This window comes from Octopus bimaculoides, chromosome 11 (assembly GCF_046866305.1).
Source record: "Octopus bimaculoides isolate indiv1 chromosome 11, ASM4686630v1, whole genome shotgun sequence".
Classification (NCBI taxonomy): Eukaryota; Metazoa; Mollusca; class Cephalopoda; order Octopoda; family Octopodidae; genus Octopus; species Octopus bimaculoides.
In genome coordinates this window covers 24227895-24248278 of record NC_142938.1, presented here as the reverse complement: position 1 = coordinate 24248278, position 20384 = coordinate 24227895, and the positions used below count along the sequence as shown (strand labels likewise).

The following is a 20384-nucleotide window of genomic DNA, read 5'->3' as shown; positions in this document are numbered from 1 at the left end:
GTTCTTCCATTCTCCGAACTTTCCATCTTTCCGACGAAGGGCTACGCCCGAAACGTCATACACTCTCTCTTTCCTTTCCTGAGCGTCCAATAATACTATCCATATCACGTCCTCACTTTGTTGTTTTTTTGTTTTTTTGTTATTGTTTTTTTGAACTATATATATATATATATATATATGGAGTGCAGTGAATAAACTGTTGTCTAAATTATGCAAAAATGAACATAACACTGACATCTCATTTTAACAGATATATTTACCAAAATTACATAAAAATATCTTGAAATACTAAAGAGTAAATTTATTCAATAAAATTGCCAATGGCTTCAACCATGGCCTCCAGATAACTTTGGAATCTCCTGTAACTCTTCTGGATGGTCTCCTTGTTTAAGTTGGTAAATGTTGCCATAATCCTTGCCTTCAGTTCATCTTTGGTGTTACAAGGAGTTTTGTTGTTCTCTTGCTCAGCTGCACCCCACACATAATAATCAAGGGAGTTGCCGTCTGGGGAGTTAGGTGGCCAGATGTTAGGGGTGATATGGTCACAGAAATTGTCTGGCAGCCATGACTAGGTGCTCCTGCTTGTGTGGCATGGTGCAGAGTCCTGTTACCAGACATAGAGTCATCCAGCAGCCGCAGTTTTGACCCAGGGCATCACGTTCTCCTCCAGGCACTTGTTGTAGGCCTCTCTGCTGAGTGTGAGGCCGTGTGGGAAGATGAATGGAGGCATAATGTTGCAATCACAAGTGATCACTTCAAACACCATGATGTCAACTGGATGTTTGATTTTTATCACTCTTGGTACATGTTTTGGGGACACGGCAAGCCAATGGTTGTTCTGTATGTTCACCATCTGTTTGTATTGGAGATTCCGGTGGGAATGCCAAGCAGTACAGCATGTCATTTCCCAATTTCTGGCTGAGTGAATTGCGTCATGGTGCTGTTTTTCTCACAAACAGTGTGCCACTGACCCTACCACACTGTGTAGTCGACAAAGATCAAAAACAAACAATGCACGAAATAAAGAATATAATTATATACACCTACTTGTTGTTCATACACCTGTCTTCGTCTTTTGCTTTACTACTATATATGTGTGTATGTGTTTGTGTGTGTATTCGTGTGTCTGTGTTTGCCCTCCACCATCTCTTGACAACCGATGTTGGTGTGTTTACGTCCCCGCAACTTAGCGGTTTGGCAATAGTAACTGAAAGAATAAGTACAAGGTTTACAAAGAATAGGTCCTGGGGTCGATTTGTTCGACTAAATGAGGTGCTCCAGCATGGCCGCAGTCAAATGACTGAAACAAGTAAAAGAATGTATGTATGTATGTGCGTCCGCGCGAGTAAATTGTTAAGAAGCCAGTGAGACGTAAAATACGTGTAAAGGTATTTAAAAGATTTTGTATTAAGTACAGTAGAGTACATCCTCCCCCGCCTCGTATTCGTCCCCTCCCCTCCTAGGTCATTCACGTCTAAAAGGGGGAGCTAACTCTGTTAGAATCTCAGCAACATGGCGGGTGGTGGGATTAGTACTGCGTTTGATACTTTCTTCAGTTCTTGGTTCCCAATTATATTTGCCCTTATTGGCGGTTTTGCATTCGCTTTCAGGTAATTTAACTATACTTTACCAGCGAAGTTTCTGAATAGCTGTCACTATCTTACGGGGAAGGAATTGGATGAGTTTCCCCCTCCCCACCATCTTTTTTTCAATATTTCTATGTTTCAGGCAACAAAAAATTACGATTCTTAAAGGAATTTTTTCCCAAATTTCAATTTTTAAAATACTTTAGACTTCCAATTCTGGCCCATTTCCTTTCCTATAAGGTATTGATAGCTATTCTCAAACCATTTTTATATTAGAATATCCGTCACCTGTCTAAATTAAGTACTATTATTTGAGTTCTGTAAAAGTTAGATTCTAATGTTTCTGATTTCACGTTAACATGAATTTGTTTACATTATTTTTTTTCAATTGAAAATTGAATTATTTCATGAGTTTTTCTTTACAGAATTTGCCTTTCTTTCAACAATACTATTTCTGTTCCCACTCGAACCTTTTTAACACGCTAACATTCTACACAAAGTCTTCTCTGGAATAGATAAAATTTGATTTGTTTTATATGGCCATTTATGTCTTGTTTTACTTAATATTCTGTATTTTTAGTTTGATAAGAATATCAATATGTTGTGCCCTAAAATGCTGAAGTTCCTCTTTCGAGTCTAACTAAATACTATATATTCCAAAGAGGTATAGTATTTACACTTATTAACCTGTAAAAAATAGCCAAATCGCCTTAACTGGTACCCTACTGTCTAAAAGAGAAAAATTCACAACATTTTGGATTAACTTCAAATATTTAAAAATAAACTTGGACTCACTCATCACAACACAAAAGAAAAAAATGCTGATATATTACATTTTTTGTGTGTCTGTGAGTGAAAATAGTGATCAGTCCGTTTCCGAACAGAAATTTAAGAGATTATCTTGAAAACAAATGTAGAATAAAAACGAACGTTTAAAAATCAAAAACAGATATTTGAAAAGAAGGATTAACGGTGAGATTGAAAAATTATTGATACGAGAAAACCTGGAATATAATTAGTAAAAGTTTCTCTTTTCGAGATTTTATGAAAACGTGAAGTGTCTGTTTTGTACAAATGGAAAATTTAACTCATTTGGCAAGTTTTAGTTTTGGCGATCGAGTTTCATATTAATTTTTGTGAGTTAGCAGCTGTTTTTACTTCGGTGGCCGGCGATTTTTTATTTAACTACTTTGGCTTAACTTGTAGTAAAAAGTTGCTACATAATTAATGATCGGCAGAGAACTTGTGTTTTTAGTCAAACTGAAATATAAAAATTGGCCAGACTAAAAGCTAAAAGGTCGTGAAAAAATACCAGTAAGAGGGTAAAATAATGAACGGAAAGTCCCCAAATCAAGTATCAAGCTTCTACAAGTTTAATTGGAAGCCACCAAACAGAATAGTACTAAATGATGCTTGACAAAGAGAAATTGAAGAACTAAACTCCAGGATCACCTTACTTTCCAACAGAGGGTGTAAACCAGTTGAGAAGTATCTCCACATGGTCACTTGATTTGCCAGAAATAGCAGTCAAATCCTTAAATTACTCATCATATTATCAATTTCTGAAAAAGGTGTGACATATTCAGTAATGTCGTCTTAAATTTGCTATTGCTGGAAACAGGTTGAGCTCATAGCTGGAAATCTTTAACCATAGGCAAAACTGACTAAAGGTACCTACTGCTAATTCAAGCTGTTGCTTAGGGCATCATCTCATGCATTTAGAGTCTTCCAAGTACAAAGATATTAAATTTTAGGATATTTTCTCAGTGGAATACTATACAATTTGCTTTGAAAACATTTGCAGATCTCGAGTTAAGAAAATGGTTTAGTTAGGATAATATAGGTTTTATAGCATGTTCTTTTGTTCATCATCATTTTTTAATGTCCACTTTTCCATGCTTGCATAGGTCAGACACAATTTATTGTGGCAGATTTTCTGTAGCTATATGCCCTTCCTGTTGCCAACCTTTATCTGTTTTCAAGCAAGGTAATATTTCCCCATAGCCAGATATATTATCCATGGAAGACTGGAAACGAACATTTCCTGTACAATGGTGAATCTCATTTACAATCATCACATGATGTACATCACATGATGTCAAGGTGGACAGCAATTCTACATGGTGGTGAGATGTGGGCCCTGAATGCAGGGGATATGCGAAAGCTAGAGAAGAATGGGGCTAGTATGCTCTGCTGAATGTGAAATGTAAGTGCTCACATTCGACAAAATGCTAGTGTATTTAGAAAGAAGCTAGACCACCCAACCCATGCCAGCATGGACAACAGTTGTTAAATGATGATTGTGTGTATGTGTGTGTGTGTGTTTTTTTGCATATATACAATAGGCTTCTTTCAGTTTCTGTCTACCATTTCCACAAAAAAAAAAAAGCTTTGGTTGATACATGGATATATTAGAAGACACTTGCCCAAAATGCTACACAATAGGACTGAACCCAAGACCACATGGTTGAGAAGCAAGCTTCTTAACTACACAATCATGCCTATCTGGTTAATTTGTTACATCTGTGAGAGATCAACAATGTCCTTTACACTGTCACTTACCCGCCTATCATCAGTGTTTGTGACAAGACTGTGCCAGTGAGGTAACCTCTATGTAGCTGCTTGACTACTAGAAATAGCAGCTAAATTACTATCAAATCACACTCTCCATGTTAAAAAATGAGATGGACACTTTAGATACTTTGTTGGTTTTACACCAGACTGAAACTTTAAATTCAAACCTAAGATATGGCTACCTCGACACTCATGTTACACTCTGAGGTGGTAAAGTTCTATGTGGTAGTCTGACTTGATAGAAATTGCAAACAGTCATACTTTGTCATCTTACAAAAAGGATAGAAACATTGGATAATGTAGACCTAGAGATATAATGTTTGAAAAAAAGATATAAAATGTCACAGCTGGAATTAATGATCAAGCAACAACCATAGGATGCTCCCCACCTCCCAATGCTCACAGTGTAGCTGTGTTTGCTATTTTACCCCTTCTTTTTATTTACACAATTAGCAATTTTGATTATTTCTTCAATTCTGTTTTCACAGTTAAATGCATGAGTAGGTTCACTACTTATTGTTCTGAGATAATACATTTTAAACTTAGTTCCTAATTTTAATCAAAATATTCAGTGAAAGATATAAAGGGAGGATACGGGGAGATGGCAATATGGAGTTTGGAAGATGAGATAGTGTGGAGGTGATAGGAAGTGGAAAAGAAGCTGGTACATTTTGTTGTTATATTGGGTGGTTAGCAGTTGAATATATAGGATTAAATAACTTCTGTATTTACTTGTGTTTATGTAAGAAATTTAATACAAAACATCAGGATTATACCTGAGTATAAATAAGGAAAAATATATATATACTTTGGTGTAAACAAGGATAAGGAAAAAAAAATGTAATTGACATTTAGGCACAAAAAATGAAAGAGGTTGTGTTATATTTGAAATTGCATTGTATTTCAGTAGTTATATTTGGTGCAATCTAGAGACTCACTACTCTAGATACACCATATTTAACTTCTTGTGGATTATACTGTTTCTGTCTCATGGATCATACCGTGATTTTGTCTAATTGTGGGCCATACTGAGTTTCTGACTAGTTGAGGGCTATATTGTTTTTCTAGTCATAGGCTACACTATGTTTCTTTTTAGTTGAGGATCATACTGTTTTTTTTTATCTAGTTGTGAGCTATACTACGTTTCTGTTTAGTTGAGAATATGTTTTTTTTTCTCTGTGGGCCATACTGTATTTCTGTCTAGTTGTGGATCATACTATTTTGTTTTAATAAACTAACTTATAGGTATGGTGTATTCTATTAAATAAACTAGTATTGTTTTAATAAACTAGTTCCTGTGTAATAGGAATGTTGCAGATATTATATTCTGCTGTACACCACATCACCTGAGAACCCTCCCACCCCAATATATCTATTTCTCAGTAGGCATCTATTCTAGGTCCCATCCACCACAGACCCACACTAGCCATGAAGTTCTCCTCTCCCTGCCATGGGTATTTTTTGTTCTGACATCATCCTTTGGTTTAGGTTCTCTCTTATGGTAAAGTACCCAGTGTACTCTGTAAAGTGGTCGACATTAGGAAGAGCATCCAACTTGTTGGATCTTGTCAAACTGCCCAACCTATGCCAGTATGGAAAAAAGACATTAAATGATTATAATGATGATGATGAATTTTGTAATGTTTGATTTATTATTTTTTCTTGTCAGGCAATATTTACGGGGAACACCTTATCAGAGCAAAAAACAACTGAAAAAAGAGACTGTACTAGTGACAGGGGCAACTTCAGGAATGGGTCAAGCTGCTGCTTCTGATTTTGCTTCAAGAGGTAAGAAGTTGGTTTTTTAATAGAGAAAATCTGTGATTAAAAAGACAAGATTTTGTTTCTCTATGATGGTTACATTTCCCTTTTATAACATTATTTCACCTATTTTAACAAACTTCCTTTTCTGTTCTGTATGAATTTTTTTATTTGTATGCATTGCATTTCATGGTGGTCACAATATCTGATTAGCTATGAGTTAAGAGGAACTTTTATAGCCCATTCAACATGTATATATTTTAATTTTTATAGTATAACACTATACTTTATCTATGAAATTTGAATTTTATATTTTGAAAAGAATAAACAATATTTGTCTAAGTGTCTGTCTGTCTACATGCTGGTTTATCTCTCTGCTTGTTGTATGCACAGAGAAATAGACCAAATGTTATCACACCTACAAACAGCCAGACACATCTCCAACTTATACTGGAATATAGAATTAATGAAAAATTAAATCAGGAAACAATATTTATCTTCATTTAAAATATCTACAGTTTCTTTGAGAAGCTTTTTACTCTTTGAAATCATCAATGATTTAGATTATCCCTTTTCAAATCCTTTTGAAAAAATAATCAATATTTTAGGAGGATTTAGTAATATAGCCTATTTTGTCATTAATACTTGATAATAAATGTATTTTAAATGTTCAGGATTGAAAGTATTGTTCGTAGATTTTACAATGATTGTATATTTGCATCTAAAAATGTGACATGTAGATTGAACCCATGTCTAAACACATTCTCCAATTCTCTGTTTATAATTCACAATATAGCACGTGCACGCATCTATGTGGGTGTGTATATTCATACACACTCTGTAGGGGTAGTTTTATATCAATTTGATGCCAGTTTAGTTTTCTTTACTTGTAGCAGTTTCACTTTGAGCAAAATATCCTTTTCACCCCAAATCCATCTATTACGCTTTTGTCCAAACCAGGGTGGGTGATGTTACACCTAACAGCTGATGACATGATGCATTGCTTGCAACTGATGTATATTTCCAGGAAGCCTTTTAATCATTTCCTGGAATTTTCCATTTGTGGTACTTCTCTCACTTGAAAAAATTCTGACCTTGGAGGTTTTTGGATTAAAAAATTTCTAAATAAAGGATTGCCAACTATATTAAGGTAGTTGTTTTTCCATAAAATATTCTCACAAAAAAATTATGATGGAAGGTTATAATTTAAATTTAAATATTTCAAAATACACATTTTTAGAATCAGGTTGATATCAGAAGTGTTTGATGAAGCTTCATCTTTCCTTTGTGCACATGCCTTTCGATCTGATTATTATATCTCTTGTTTGTTATTGTTTAATTTTATTCTGACATTATTCTGTTTCTAGGAGCTCGTGTCGTAATGGCATGTCGGGATATTGAAGCTGGCCAAAAAGTTGCTAAGGAAATCCAGAAAAAGACAAATAATACTAACGTGACAGCTTTACATTGTGATTTAAGCTCCCTTGATTCTGTTCGGAAGTTTGTTGAAGAATTTAAAAAATGTAACATTTTACTTTGCTTATTTTTCAACTTAGAAAATACAAAAAGATATTTCAATGAATTGTAGCATATATACTGTATAATGTCAATATATGTTTATGTAATATATGCGCACAGACCTTGCATATATATTTATATGAATGTATCTGGGTATATCTATGCACACACACACACAATATGTATGTGTGTGTATCCAACCAAGTCTATATTTGCTGCTGCCCTTTGCATCCCTAAACTCCTCTCATCTCTCTGTTGATTACCTTTTCTCTTTCTTTCATCTCTTTTTCCACTTCAATAATGTGGTCTCTTAGTCAGTCATACCCCTCCCTCTCTTATTTCCCCTTCACCTATAAAGCTCACAAACTATGAATGGCTGCACCTTTTACTCCACCCACCTTTCTTTCACCAGGCCTATGTTTGAGTGTATCCTCATCACCCTACTTCTATTCACCTTCCCCCTTCAGCCATCTCCCCTCTCCCTTCAGTTATCATTCTATCATTCACATTTCTTGTCTCAGCACCTGTGATACCACTGTCATCACTCCTCTGTCTCTTTCTCTCACTATCCTCCCACAGTTTCTCTACTACCTCAACACCCTCTCATCTCTCTGATCTCCTCCCACACCTCTCTTTCAGTGACTTTCTCTAGAATTTTGTCATGTCTATTTTCTCTCTTTCATGTTCCTTTCACTGTACATCCTTCATTCATACTTGTCCCTACAATGTTGGATAACCCTTGACCCTTCTACACAACCCATCTCATCACTTTTACCATTCTGTTTTTTCCTTTTTCTCTAACACTGACACTAATCCCTCTTCCTCTTCTTTCCATATTCTGTCTCTCAATAGTGACTCTCTTACTCCACTACTAACAACCCTCTCATTACTATACTTTATCCTATCTCATCATCTTTCCTAAAATCACCACACTCTCTCTCTCTCCTTCTCCCCTGTTTTTCAGTTATAGGGGATCTCTTTTTGCCCCTTAGTGTTACAAGTTGACCTCACCAGTGGTGATGCTGCCATAAAAGTACTCTCTACACTCTGTAAAGTGTTTGATGTTAGGATAGGCATCCTGCTGTAGAAACCATTTAAACAAGCACTTGAACACAAGGTAGTCTCCCCAGTTTTTCACATTCTGTCAGACAGTCCATTCCAACATGGAAAAAAATGATAAATGATAATAATGATCCCTGCATTACAGAAGTGTTGTGTTCATGAGAATCATGCTGTAGGGTGGAGTTCTCTAACATAAAACTTATTCTTTACCATTGATTTCTATGTTACATGGAAGATAATGGGTAAAAACATTTTATCTTAAGGGACCCTTTGTTACAGCAAGATTTTCATGAACACAAAACTTCTGTAACATGTGGTATGCTTATATGTGTGTGTGTGTGTGTCTGTGTGTACATAGCATTAATGTATACATGATATTTCTATGTTTCTTGTTTCTTGTATCTATTTGTTATTACCCAACCTATATATTCCTCTGTCTGTCCATCTATTTTTCTGTCTCTATATTTGTCTATTTGTTCCTCTCTCTGTCTATCTTTTTATGTATTCCATTGTCTATATGGCTTTCTATCTATCTATTTCTCTGTTCATCTTTTTAGTTATTCCTTAATAAAGTAATTTTGTAGTATTTAATCCATAATTATAACACACCATGTTTCTTGTTATTAACTAATATTGACTCTTTTTTTTTTTGTTTGTTTTCACAGGTGAATCTCAGCTGCACATTCTTATTAATAATGCTGGTGTGATGATGTGTCCAAAAACCTTGTCTACAGATAAATTTGAGATGCAGTTTGCTGTGAATTACCTGGGTAAAACTTATATCACTTAACAGTAATTGCGTATATTCTATCTCTAGTTATCTTCAGGTCATTATTTCTCTTTATGAACCTGGTCTTTTAATTTTGAAGGATAATAAGACAGAAGGTTTACCACTAACATCTGCAAGTCTTAAATTTTTATCTGCAAGTCTTAAATCTTTATCTGCAAGTCTTAAATCTTTATCTGCAAGTCTTAAATCTTTAACAGCATGTAACTGTATTTCAAATGACATTGTTGCTTGTGGCTGGAGACAAGAACTAAGCACTCTTCTGTGTGAGAAGTTTAACCTCATTTTAAAATGAACTTCTTGCTGAAAGACTTACTGTTTACACCATATGTGTTTCATTTTGTGTTTTATTCAGTGAATTTCTTTGGATTCTTTCTTCCTTCCATTTTCAAGCATCATGACAGTCCATACCTCAAGCTGTGAGTTAGAATTTGGTAGTTAATGATTTAATGAGAGAAAGGGAGCTTGAACTTGGATAAAATAATTAGTGGCATTTTAGTGTCATCTGTAAGCACCAGAAGAGTAAATAATATCAATGTTTTGGGTCTTACAAAACCTTTGACTAATGGAGATGAAGGGATATCTTGGAATTCTTTTTCTAATGGGAGTTGTTCAGCTTCCAAGTTACAGAGACTACTGGAGCACAAATTCAGCTCTGAGACAAGAAATTGATGCTCAACAATTCATCATCATCATCATTTAATGTCTATTTTGCATGCTGGAATGGGTTGGACAATTTGACATGAGCTGACCAGCTGAAGGGCTGTTCAGGCTCCCTGTCTGTTTCAGCATGGTTTCTATGGCTGGATGTCCTTAGGAGGGGCATCTACTTTACAGAGTGTACTGGGTGCTTTTACACAGCACTGGCACTAGCACCTATGAGCCTGTGAGATTAGGGATGCTCAGCTGGAGAAGGTTGCAGGGGACAAGTCTGTATGCAAGGACAACCACACTTTTATTTAGCTGGATGTGTCTTTTCAAATACAACAAATTACCAGAGGTCTTGGTCCCCTGTCATCTCTTCTGTGAGTCCCAATATCTGTAGATCCTTTTCACCACTTCATCCCACATCTTCTTGGGTCTACCCCTTCCACATGTTCCCTCTACAATTAGGGATCGGCACCTCTTGATGCAATTGTCTTCATTCATATGCACTACATGACCATACCAGTGCAGTCTTCTTTCTTGCACACTACATCTGATGCTACAAACATATGTTTGTAATCAACTTAACTGTATTTAACCTAGTTTGGAAGGTGAAAGTGACATGACAGCAGGTAAAAAAAAAAACACATTCACATTGTACACTTAGGCACAGGAGGGGCTGTGTGGTAAGTAGCTTGCTTACCAACAACATGGTTCCAGGTTCAGTCCCACTGCATGGCACCTTGGGCAAGTGTCTTCTACCATAGCCTTAGGTTGACCAAAGCCTTGTGAGTGGATTTAGTAAACGAAAACTGAAAGGAGCCCATTGTGTGTGTGTGTATATATATATATATATATATATATATATATATATATGTATATATATGTATATATATGTATGTGTGTGTGTATATGTTTGTGTGTCTGTCCCCCCCCCCCCCAATATCGCTTGATAACCAATGCAGGTGTGTTTACGTCCTTGTAACTTAGCAGTTCGACAAAAGAGAATGATAGAATAAGTACTAGGCTTACAAAGAATAAGTCTTGGGGTTGATTTGCTCGACTAAAGGTGGTGCTCCAGCATGGCTGCAGTCAAATGTTATATTTCTATAATTTTTTATACTGGACTAACTACATTTCATCAAAACTTCTAGTTTCTTACAAAACTGGGAGAGTTATAGAGAGAAAGTGCTACAAAACTTTAAGACTTATAGTATGCAAACTCAAATTCTTGTTGTGCTGTTTAAGATGTCATTTGATTATTATCGTTAATCATATGGCAAGGAGGATTTAGTAGTAATTGTTTTATTGTTATGATACAAAGAAAAACCATATATTACAATACTCATGATGTGAGAGGCTAAATTTCTGCAATCTGATTTCTGCTATCTTTTAAAACTTATAGCTCAGAAATTTATAAGTTAGAAATACCCAAGTTTTATAATCCTAGTTGCCATTATTTTGGTGTATTGAGTTCTGTTTTGAAATACTTTAAACTGATTAGGACTTCAATAATTTGATAAATTTCTTTCAGGGCCGTTTTTGCTTACACATCTTTTACTGGATATCATGAAAGCATCAGCACCAGCTCGTATTGTCAACATCACAGCACATGCCCACCAACTGGGAAGCATAAATTTTGATGATTTAAACCATGATGAAGATTATAACCCTGGGCATGCTTATGCACAGAGCAAGTTGGCGGTTGCTATGTTTACTATAACATTGGCAAAATACTTGGAAGGTATGTTGTATGTAGTTTCAAAGATTTTGTTACTAGGTCTCACATTGTCTGGTATTTTCTCATGATGACCATGCGTCACTAACTCAGAATTGCTACTCAAAGACTGGCTTTTCCCTTTAAGACTCAGAAAATATTCCAGCCGGGTGCATTTGGGTGCAGCTCACATTTAAAGTTAAGAATATCTGCCTAGCACGCATGTACACACACACACACACACACACACACACACACACACACACACACACACACACACACACATAAAATAGGGCAAATGAGGGTTAGGGTTACATGTTCACTTGACTTGCTAGAAATAAGCCAAATCTCCCTCATCATACTCTGATAGGGAAGGATATATTGAATATGTCTGAAAAAAAAGATGGAATGGTCAAAGTTGCAATTTTTTTAACCATAGGTCTACTCTCTCTGCTGAGCTGGGGCTAAACATCAACAACTACTAACATTTTTGAAAATATCTAAAACTAGTGCCATCCTATTGAGTATGGCACCTTTGTTGACCAACCCATGTGTTGTGTCCTCTCTCTGTCTCTTCCAATGTTACTAGTACAGCTCCTACTTCTTGGAATTAGCAGGTTGTATACTACAAGTGTCCTAGCCTAAATGATATACTTTTCTCTCCACCTCCTGTCATTCATATTATGTTACCTCCTTCCTCCATGTGAAAGTCAACCTTTAGCCAGTCCTCCCCCCCTTATGCAACCTTTAAAATGTTGAACTTCTATAGTCATCATCATCCTCAGCATGATTATTTCACATCATCTTTCCATATTGGTTAGTGTTGGTTGGATCATTATGGTCTAACTCGGTTCTTGTTTGAAGTTATTACCTTCCTTGATATTAGCATAGTTAGAGGGAAGGATGGAGGTCGCAGTTTGCCCTGGGTGACACATTTTGGGGATAGCAGCACTTTTGGGTCTGCTGTAGGCAGTATGTATTTTTTGTGGGGACATGGGGGCAGCAAACTGAAGGACCACCCCATGCAGCACACACTCTAGCTCTGCTAGTGCTCCTAGATGTCTTGCATGACCATGTTATTTCATTTTTCGGTGTGGTTGTCCATTCTGTCACCAACCTCCTCTACAGAGTGTACTGGGTGCATTTTATCATAGCACCAGCATTAGAGAGGCTACCATATCTCAAGAAGGTTAGACTAAAGGTCTTCTTGACTTTATGCTACATTATAATTCATAAAATAATTTGTGTACTGTAATGAGAGGTGAGTTCTGACATTTCAAATACAGCTGCAAAATATCATTTTACTTCCTTGGATTCTGATACGTTTTCTCTTTTACTTCTTAAATGTTTTATTTTTAAACCAAATTTATCTCCCCCCTAAGGACAGGAATTTTTTCAAGGATTTTTATTTCTAATTAAATTTTAAATAAACCTCAGATGTTTTCATAATTGAAATTAGAGTAGTCAAAAAAATAAAAGAGAAAAATGTCTGAAATTAAAACTTTGAGCACTAATTATAATTCATCAAATGCTTATGATTTTTAATAAATTTTAATTTGAATCGCACTTTTTTCATTGAATTTTAATTTGAGGTTTTAGAAACTTCTGCTCTATGAACTGATTATAGCATACTTCTCAAAGACTTTATATTAGATCACTATGTTACACCTTAGAAAGCTACAAGGAAAGAAAAATATAAAAAAAGTGATTTAGCTTTTTATCTGGAAATTCCCTATATGTTTGTCTACAAGTTTAGATATCTGATGATACTAATCATTGTTACTTTATTTCTTTCTTTTTTCTCTACCAACTTTCAAGGTAGTCAAGTGATCGTTAACTGTATGAATCCAGGAATTGTAAACACCAATTTACACCGCCATATGCCTTTCCGTGCACATTCTTTTATCAATTTGTGTTTTTCACCATTTATATGGTACATGTTCAAGAAACCAGAAGATGGAATCAACACAATAATGTTTTGTGCTCTTGAAGATGCCTTAGGAAATACAAGTGGAAAATATTTTGTGTAAGTATAATTATATCTTTAACATTCACCTGTGCAGGTGGCACGTAAAATACACCATTTCGAGCGTGGCCGTTGCCAGTACCTCCTGACTGGCCTTCGTGCCGGTGGCACGTAAAAGCACCCACTACACTCTCGGAGTGGTTGGCGTTAAGAAAGGCATCCAGCTGTAGAAATCAGATTAGAGCCTGGTGTAGCCATCTGGTTCACCAGTCCTCAGTCAAATCATCCAACCCATGCTAGCATGGAAAACGGATGTTAAACGATGATGATGATGATGATTCAAATTACTCTGTCAAATGTAATGCTTATTCAATCCCATTGTTTTAAATTAGCCATGTTGCAAGAGTTTGATGATGTGGTTGATTATTTTTAGAATGGGCTTGTAGGATAGGTGTGAGAGGCCAGATCTGGTCAGATTGAACATAAAACAGGCAGAACATACTTTGCCTTTGTCACTCTCTGGCTAACAGTTGCCTTCTGTCTGTTTCATTCTTCATAGCAGAAGAAAGTATCAGTGACTGGAAAACAAACACTATATATAAGTTAGAGTACGGATGACTAAAAATATCAGTGAACTGATAACAAACATGGCGAAGGTAAAGAATACACACACCCAGTGTTTAGGGTTAGGATTAGGCCGAAAATGGTTGGTTGTGTATTCTTTACCTCCATCAACAAACACTATATACTGTAAATATACACACACACACATTGGAACTGAAATTAATATTGATCTTCGTAAAATGTAAACAAAACATTTTGCCTGTGCTATTACTTTCTCTCACTCCCAGCTATTACTCTCACTACTTCTCCTTCACTGAATTACTATTTTCTTTCCTCACCCTTCACTTATACTACTCTTTCTCTTACTCCCACCACCTGCCTGATTTTGGACAAATATATATAATATATATATATATATATATACACACATACACACACACACACACACACACACAAATGTATAAAAACACAACCCTCATTATTATATTAGGAGATTATTCCACCAAGGTCAACTTTGCCTTTCATCCTTTTGGTATTGATAAAATAAGTACCAGTTGAGCACTAGTCCCTTCCCTCCAAATTTCAGGCTTTGTGCCTTTAGCCGAAATTGTTGTTATTGTTGTTGCCGCTGCTGCTGTTGTTGTTGTTGCTGGCAGAACAGTTAGCATGCTGGACAAAATGCTTAGGGGTATTTCACCTGTTTTTACATTCTGAGTTCAAATTCTACCAAGGTCGACTTTGCCTCTCATCCTTTCGGGGTTGATAAATTAAGTACCAGTGATGTAATCGACCAGTCCCCTCCCACCAAATTTCAGGCCTTGTGCCTTTAGTAGAAAGGATCATTATTATAATTGTTATTAATTATTATCCCTCTTATTTCTTTTTCAGAGAATGTTGTCCAGTTAATTGGCACGAGAGTACACAGGATGAAGATGTCCAGAAAAAATTGTGGGAAGAAAGTTTGAAATGGACAAATTTAAAATTGAAAAGTTGAATAATGTTCTTTACTGCTTTGCCTCTCACTAGAGCATAGCTATACACAAACACACACAAACACATATACATGTTAACACAAAAGTTTTTGTTTCCATCAGTTTTGAAATGGTACTTGATTTCTCTTTATTTTTTTACTCTAGAATGTTTTTAATTTGATATTTTAATTTTTTTTTTTTTCATTTTCAAACTCTTAGTAACTATTTAAATGCCTGAAATATGTTGTTAATAAGATTTACTTATAATATTTCAAATAATATTTCAGACAAATAACTCTTCTTTAGCTCGTATAGTTATACCCTGTTTACAATATTTACATCTGCATTACAGTGTGGTTTCTTTTTTCTATTACAATATTTACAATAGAATAGATCTGATCTCTGATTGTCATCAAGTTCCATACTCCAGACCATGTATGTGGTCCTAGATTGGGTTGGAGCTAGGAACTCTTATCACTAAAATGGAACAACATTCTTGTCTCTAAGCTTACTTTTAGTTTAGAAATAATGGCTCCTAGATAAAATTCAGTCTAGAATTATGCATACACATCCATGAATGAAATACCTGATGATGATGATTTGAGATCAAGCTAATTGTAAAACAATGTAAATATTAAGTATGCACACAAATGATGAAGTTAATAGCTTGTAAAATTATAATTTTTGTTACTAGCCACATTATTTCTGTTATACTGTTGATTGAATCATTTATCAAACTGACAATTATCTCCAAATACATAATTATTATTATTATCATCATCACCATCATCATCATCATTATTATTATTATTATTGCTCTTGTAACTTCTGCTGAATTACTTTCACCTTCCATCTCTTAAAAATGTTTTTGTTGCTTGATTGACTTCACAAGAGGAACTTATATACACATGTATGCACACTTGTGCACACTTCTATGTACAAATATGCAAGCACACATACACATGTGCATGCATAAACATACACATGCACACCCATATATATATATATATATATATATATATATATATATATATATACACACACACACACACACACACTGTGCAATCTTCACAATAGAATGCCTTTATTTCAATTTTTTTTTTCGTTCTGTGTCAGGCCATATCTTCTCTGACAGACAGACCTCTTGATCAGGACAGATTTCTGCATTATTTGGGGCAATTTATAATGCATCAATAAACTAAGTTTTTTATTTTCCATTTGGTGCATAGATGTAAAGATTTTTCTTAGCTTGCTGCTGATGCTTTGTGAAGGTTTTTATACTTAGTTGCCCTAAGGAAATTCCTGACACACACACACACACACACACCGTGAGCAGTATACATATATGAAGAATGTAAGAAAGTGGTAAATATATATAGAGAGGGCGAAAGTTTACAATGAAAAAAGCATAATTGATAGAGATAGACAAATAGAGGAAGAAATCTTTTCTGTTGCTGTCACAGATTTTGAAGTTTTAAAATTAAGTGAAAATTTCAAATTTGGTATATTGATGTGAATCTGATTTTGTGATTCATTTATTGCAGAAAAATTTAACAAAAATGTTATAGAGGTTTAAAGTTTGATAAATTTTATCTAGTCAGAAAACAGGATTTGGAAGGTAGCATTTTCTAAGTGATACTTGTCTATTATAAATTGAAAGTAAACATTACAAGATGATGTTTTAAACAAAATGAAAGCAGTTATATGTTATGAAGAGAGAAATAGACACCCTAATGAAATTTCCTACACACATGCATACACACACACACACTGACTCACAAACCCACATACACACAGCGTGAGAGATATACATACACAGAGAGTGAGAGAGATGAAGATATAAGCAAAATGAAAGCAGTTACATATCATATGAAGAGAGAGAGAGAGTGAGTGAGGGACAGCATGTGTGAAAGATATACATATACAGAAAGTGATAGAGTGGCAAATATATTTAGAGAGGGGAAGGCATAAAAGAGAGAGCCTCGTGGGAACAGATAGAGAATGGGAGATTTGTTGATCTAAAAGTTGAATTATTTCTTGTAACAAATTATATTTTTTGATTAATTATAACTGAATACTCTTCCATTGAGATGCAGATTTTGAAAATCAAATCAGTTTTTCTCAAAGACACACTATTTTGGAGTCTTTTGGGGCTACATACATACATACATACATACACACACTCTCATATAGTAGATATTCAAGCACACAAACACACATATACACCAAGCACCTACTGTGTGTTGTATTTATATACTCAGAGTAAGCAGTACTCATTAATAAAGTAACTTAACAAGAGCCCACACCTGACAACTTCAAATATACACCATATATATGTGTGAATACACACACATGAATATATATATATATATATAGCTGTAGAAACCATACTGAATCAGACTGGAGTCTGGTGCAGCCTTCCAGTTTGCCAGACCTGGTCAAACTGTCCAACCCATGCTAGCATGGACAACAGACTTTAAATGATGATGACACACGCAAATGTATATACATACACATATATACATATGTATCTATATAAGTTGAGGCACGTAGCTTAGTGGTTAGGGTGTTGATCATAAAATTTTGCTTTCAATTCCTGGACTAGGTGATGCTTTGTGTTCTTGAGCAAAACACTTCTTTTCACATTGCTCCAATCCACTTAGCTAGTGAAAATGAGTAATCTTTGACAGACCAGCATCCCATCCAAGGACGAATGTATATGCTAGAGAAACCAGGAAACCGGCCCTATGCTCCTTACAGAGTAATGTGGACTGGCCATCTATATATTTAAATACTCACACACACAAATGCAAATAACTGTTAAAAGGGACTGCTTAGAACGAGGGTGTATACATGCTATGTTTTCCTTACCTCAATTGTATGGCTTTGATTTCAATGTTGCATGCATTGGCTTCAGTACCTTGACATATAATTATCATCTTCATCTTTTAATGCCTGCTTTCCATGTCTGCTGGCATGGTTTGGACTAGTCATCACATCTAGTCAGTTCTTATTTGGAATCATTATCTTTCTAGATGGATTAGAGTGCCTCATCTCCCCTACCTATTCCAGTTTTGGCATGGTTTTTATGATCGAATCCCTTCTTAAATCCAATTGCTTTACAAAGTGCACTGGGTGCATTTTATCATGTCACTAGCATTAAGGAGGTTGTCGTGTCCTTTGTTTGTTTTTGATGTCTCTGTTCAACAACCATTTCACAGAGTGTACTGAATGCATTTCATTGTGGTATGAGTACTAGAGAGGTTGGCTTGTTCCTTGCAAAACTACAAGATCCTGTCTATTCTACATGCTTCAGTTAATGCAAGGCATGCGTGACCAAGAGGGTGGGTAGAACAGACAGTGATGATAGAGAGAGAAAACGGTTGAATAAAGAAAAAGTATAAGTATTATCATGATGAGAAAAACAGTGCTCGGACTGAGAGGGTAGTTAGGAAGGGAGTGATAAAAGAGAGACAGTAGGAGGAGGAATAATGTGAGTGTGTGTGAAAAATTGAAGGGTATAGATAGACAGGTAGATATATAATATTCAGCTGTAAACAAGTTGGATTGAGTCATATACACAAAGATATAATATGTGCAGATTGCCCTAAAATGTAGGCCCATAGTTCTTCAAAATACCCATATGTTGAACAATATGCAAGATATATACATAATCAATCAGACAGCTAGAGGTCTATTCCTTCACTCTCAAATGAACTATCATATTCAGATTTGGAACTTTAATTTTCGGAGAGACATATTCTTAATGAGAGTACTCCACAACTTTGGATAAGTAATAATTTAAATCACAGAAAGTCCCAGGAAGAAGTAAACATAATATATTTTAATTAGTTCCTACATTCTTATTGTACACTCTCAGTAAACTTTACTGTACAGAAAAATATGTATGTATGAGAGAGAGAGGTAGGTAGGGAGGGAAAAAATAAGTGGATTGTAACTCTATACACATGTAAACAAACATAAACATTATTGTATATACAATGTATTAGGTATAGAGATTTGTATTTTTATATGTAGTTGTATTTTTCTATGCATGCACACACACACACACACACACACACACACATGCTATATTCTTATAGAAGTTATGAGGAGCTTCAGCAAACATTTGTTTTGCTGAAACAAGGATGGCCATGTTTTAAAAATATATTGTGTTCTGTCATAATTTTGACTTAACAAGGGTTATCAAATCAGTATAAATTTATATTCATTATTGCTAGGTTATTCACTCACATGAAATGTATTTCTACAAGTTAGCTCAATCACCATAAATAAACACACTTCTTTATAGTGACTGTTAAAACCAAGAATGAAAAGCAGAAAGTATTCAACCTTCATGACACTATATTTAATGCACGTTGAAGCTGAACACTTACTACATGCAGTTAAAATTGAAATACAAATATATATATAAAAATTATAAATTGAGGTTGAAATGGGAAATTGTACCTGCATAATATCAAAATATTGATTTACTTGCATTAAATGATCAATTTTTATAATATTGAGTTTAGAAATTATTTACTTTTTATATTTAATATTTATAGTTTTAATTTGGAAAAGCACATGCATACAGCTTTACATATACACACAACTCATTTTTCTTTTTTAAATTCAAGTAGATAGTTCATACAACTTTTTGACATTCCAGTATAATTTGGTAATTAAAGTAATTTCTATTTTTTGATGTAAATCTACTAAAAAAATCCTTATGTTAAAAAAGAAACAATCACCCAAATTTACTCTTTTTTTTCTTTTCACTTTGTCTTAACCCTTTTGTGACCAGTATTTCTAATACATTGCATGTATGTTTCATTTAAGTTTGTAAGTAATCATGAATTTTGCATGGATTTAGTAAAAATAACTTGACTTTTCCATTATTAAGTCTGTTTCTGGAACATATTGGAACAAAGTGTTCTTAGGTAAAATGCTAAGGGAAAGTTTTAATTTATATATGAATGCTTCAAGATGGGATAATTTATACCATAGAACTTGAGGTGATTTCATTTGGGTAGGCATGAAGAGGGTAAATATATGAAGCTATACATGAAAGTTAATATTTCAGGAATTGTTAAGGTGGTGAGCTGGCAGTATAATTAGTATGTTGGGCAAAATGCTTAGCAGCATTTTGTCTGTCTTTACATTCTGAGTTCAAATTCTGCTGAGGTGATGGGGTGGGGGTGGGTGGGGGGCAATGTAATTGACTTATCCC

At 34.9% G+C, this 20384-nt stretch overlaps 1 protein-coding gene across 1 annotated transcript; it reads left to right on the top strand.

Moving 5' to 3' along the window:
• Positions 1–1461: 1461 nt before the first annotated feature.
• LOC106867927 (retinol dehydrogenase 13) lies at positions 1462–16014 on the top strand. The gene is made up of 7 exons (XM_014912995.3): positions 1462–1610; positions 5830–5948; positions 7289–7444; positions 9167–9271; positions 11468–11677; positions 13469–13676; positions 15069–16014. The coding sequence occupies exons 1-7, from the start codon at positions 1513–1515 to the stop codon at positions 15172–15174; spliced, it is 1002 nt and encodes a 333-aa protein (XP_014768481.1). The 5' UTR covers positions 1462–1512; the 3' UTR covers positions 15175–16014.
• The last annotated feature ends 4370 nt before the right edge of the window (positions 16015–20384 follow it).

What these genes read in the sequence shown, in the direction of transcription:
- LOC106867927 (XM_014912995.3), top strand. Translation starts at nt 1,513, where the DNA reads ATGGCGGGTGGTGGGATTAGTACTGCGTTTGATACTTTCTTCAGTTCT. An exon ending in GGTTTTGCATTCGCTTTCAG is followed by an intron (nt 1,611 to 5,829) that starts GTAATTTAACTA and finishes TTTTCTTGTCAG; the next exon opens with GCAATATTTACGGGGAACAC. An exon ending in GTTTGCTGTGAATTACCTGG is followed by an intron (nt 9,272 to 11,467) that starts GTAAAACTTATA and finishes AATTTCTTTCAG; the next exon opens with GGCCGTTTTTGCTTACACAT.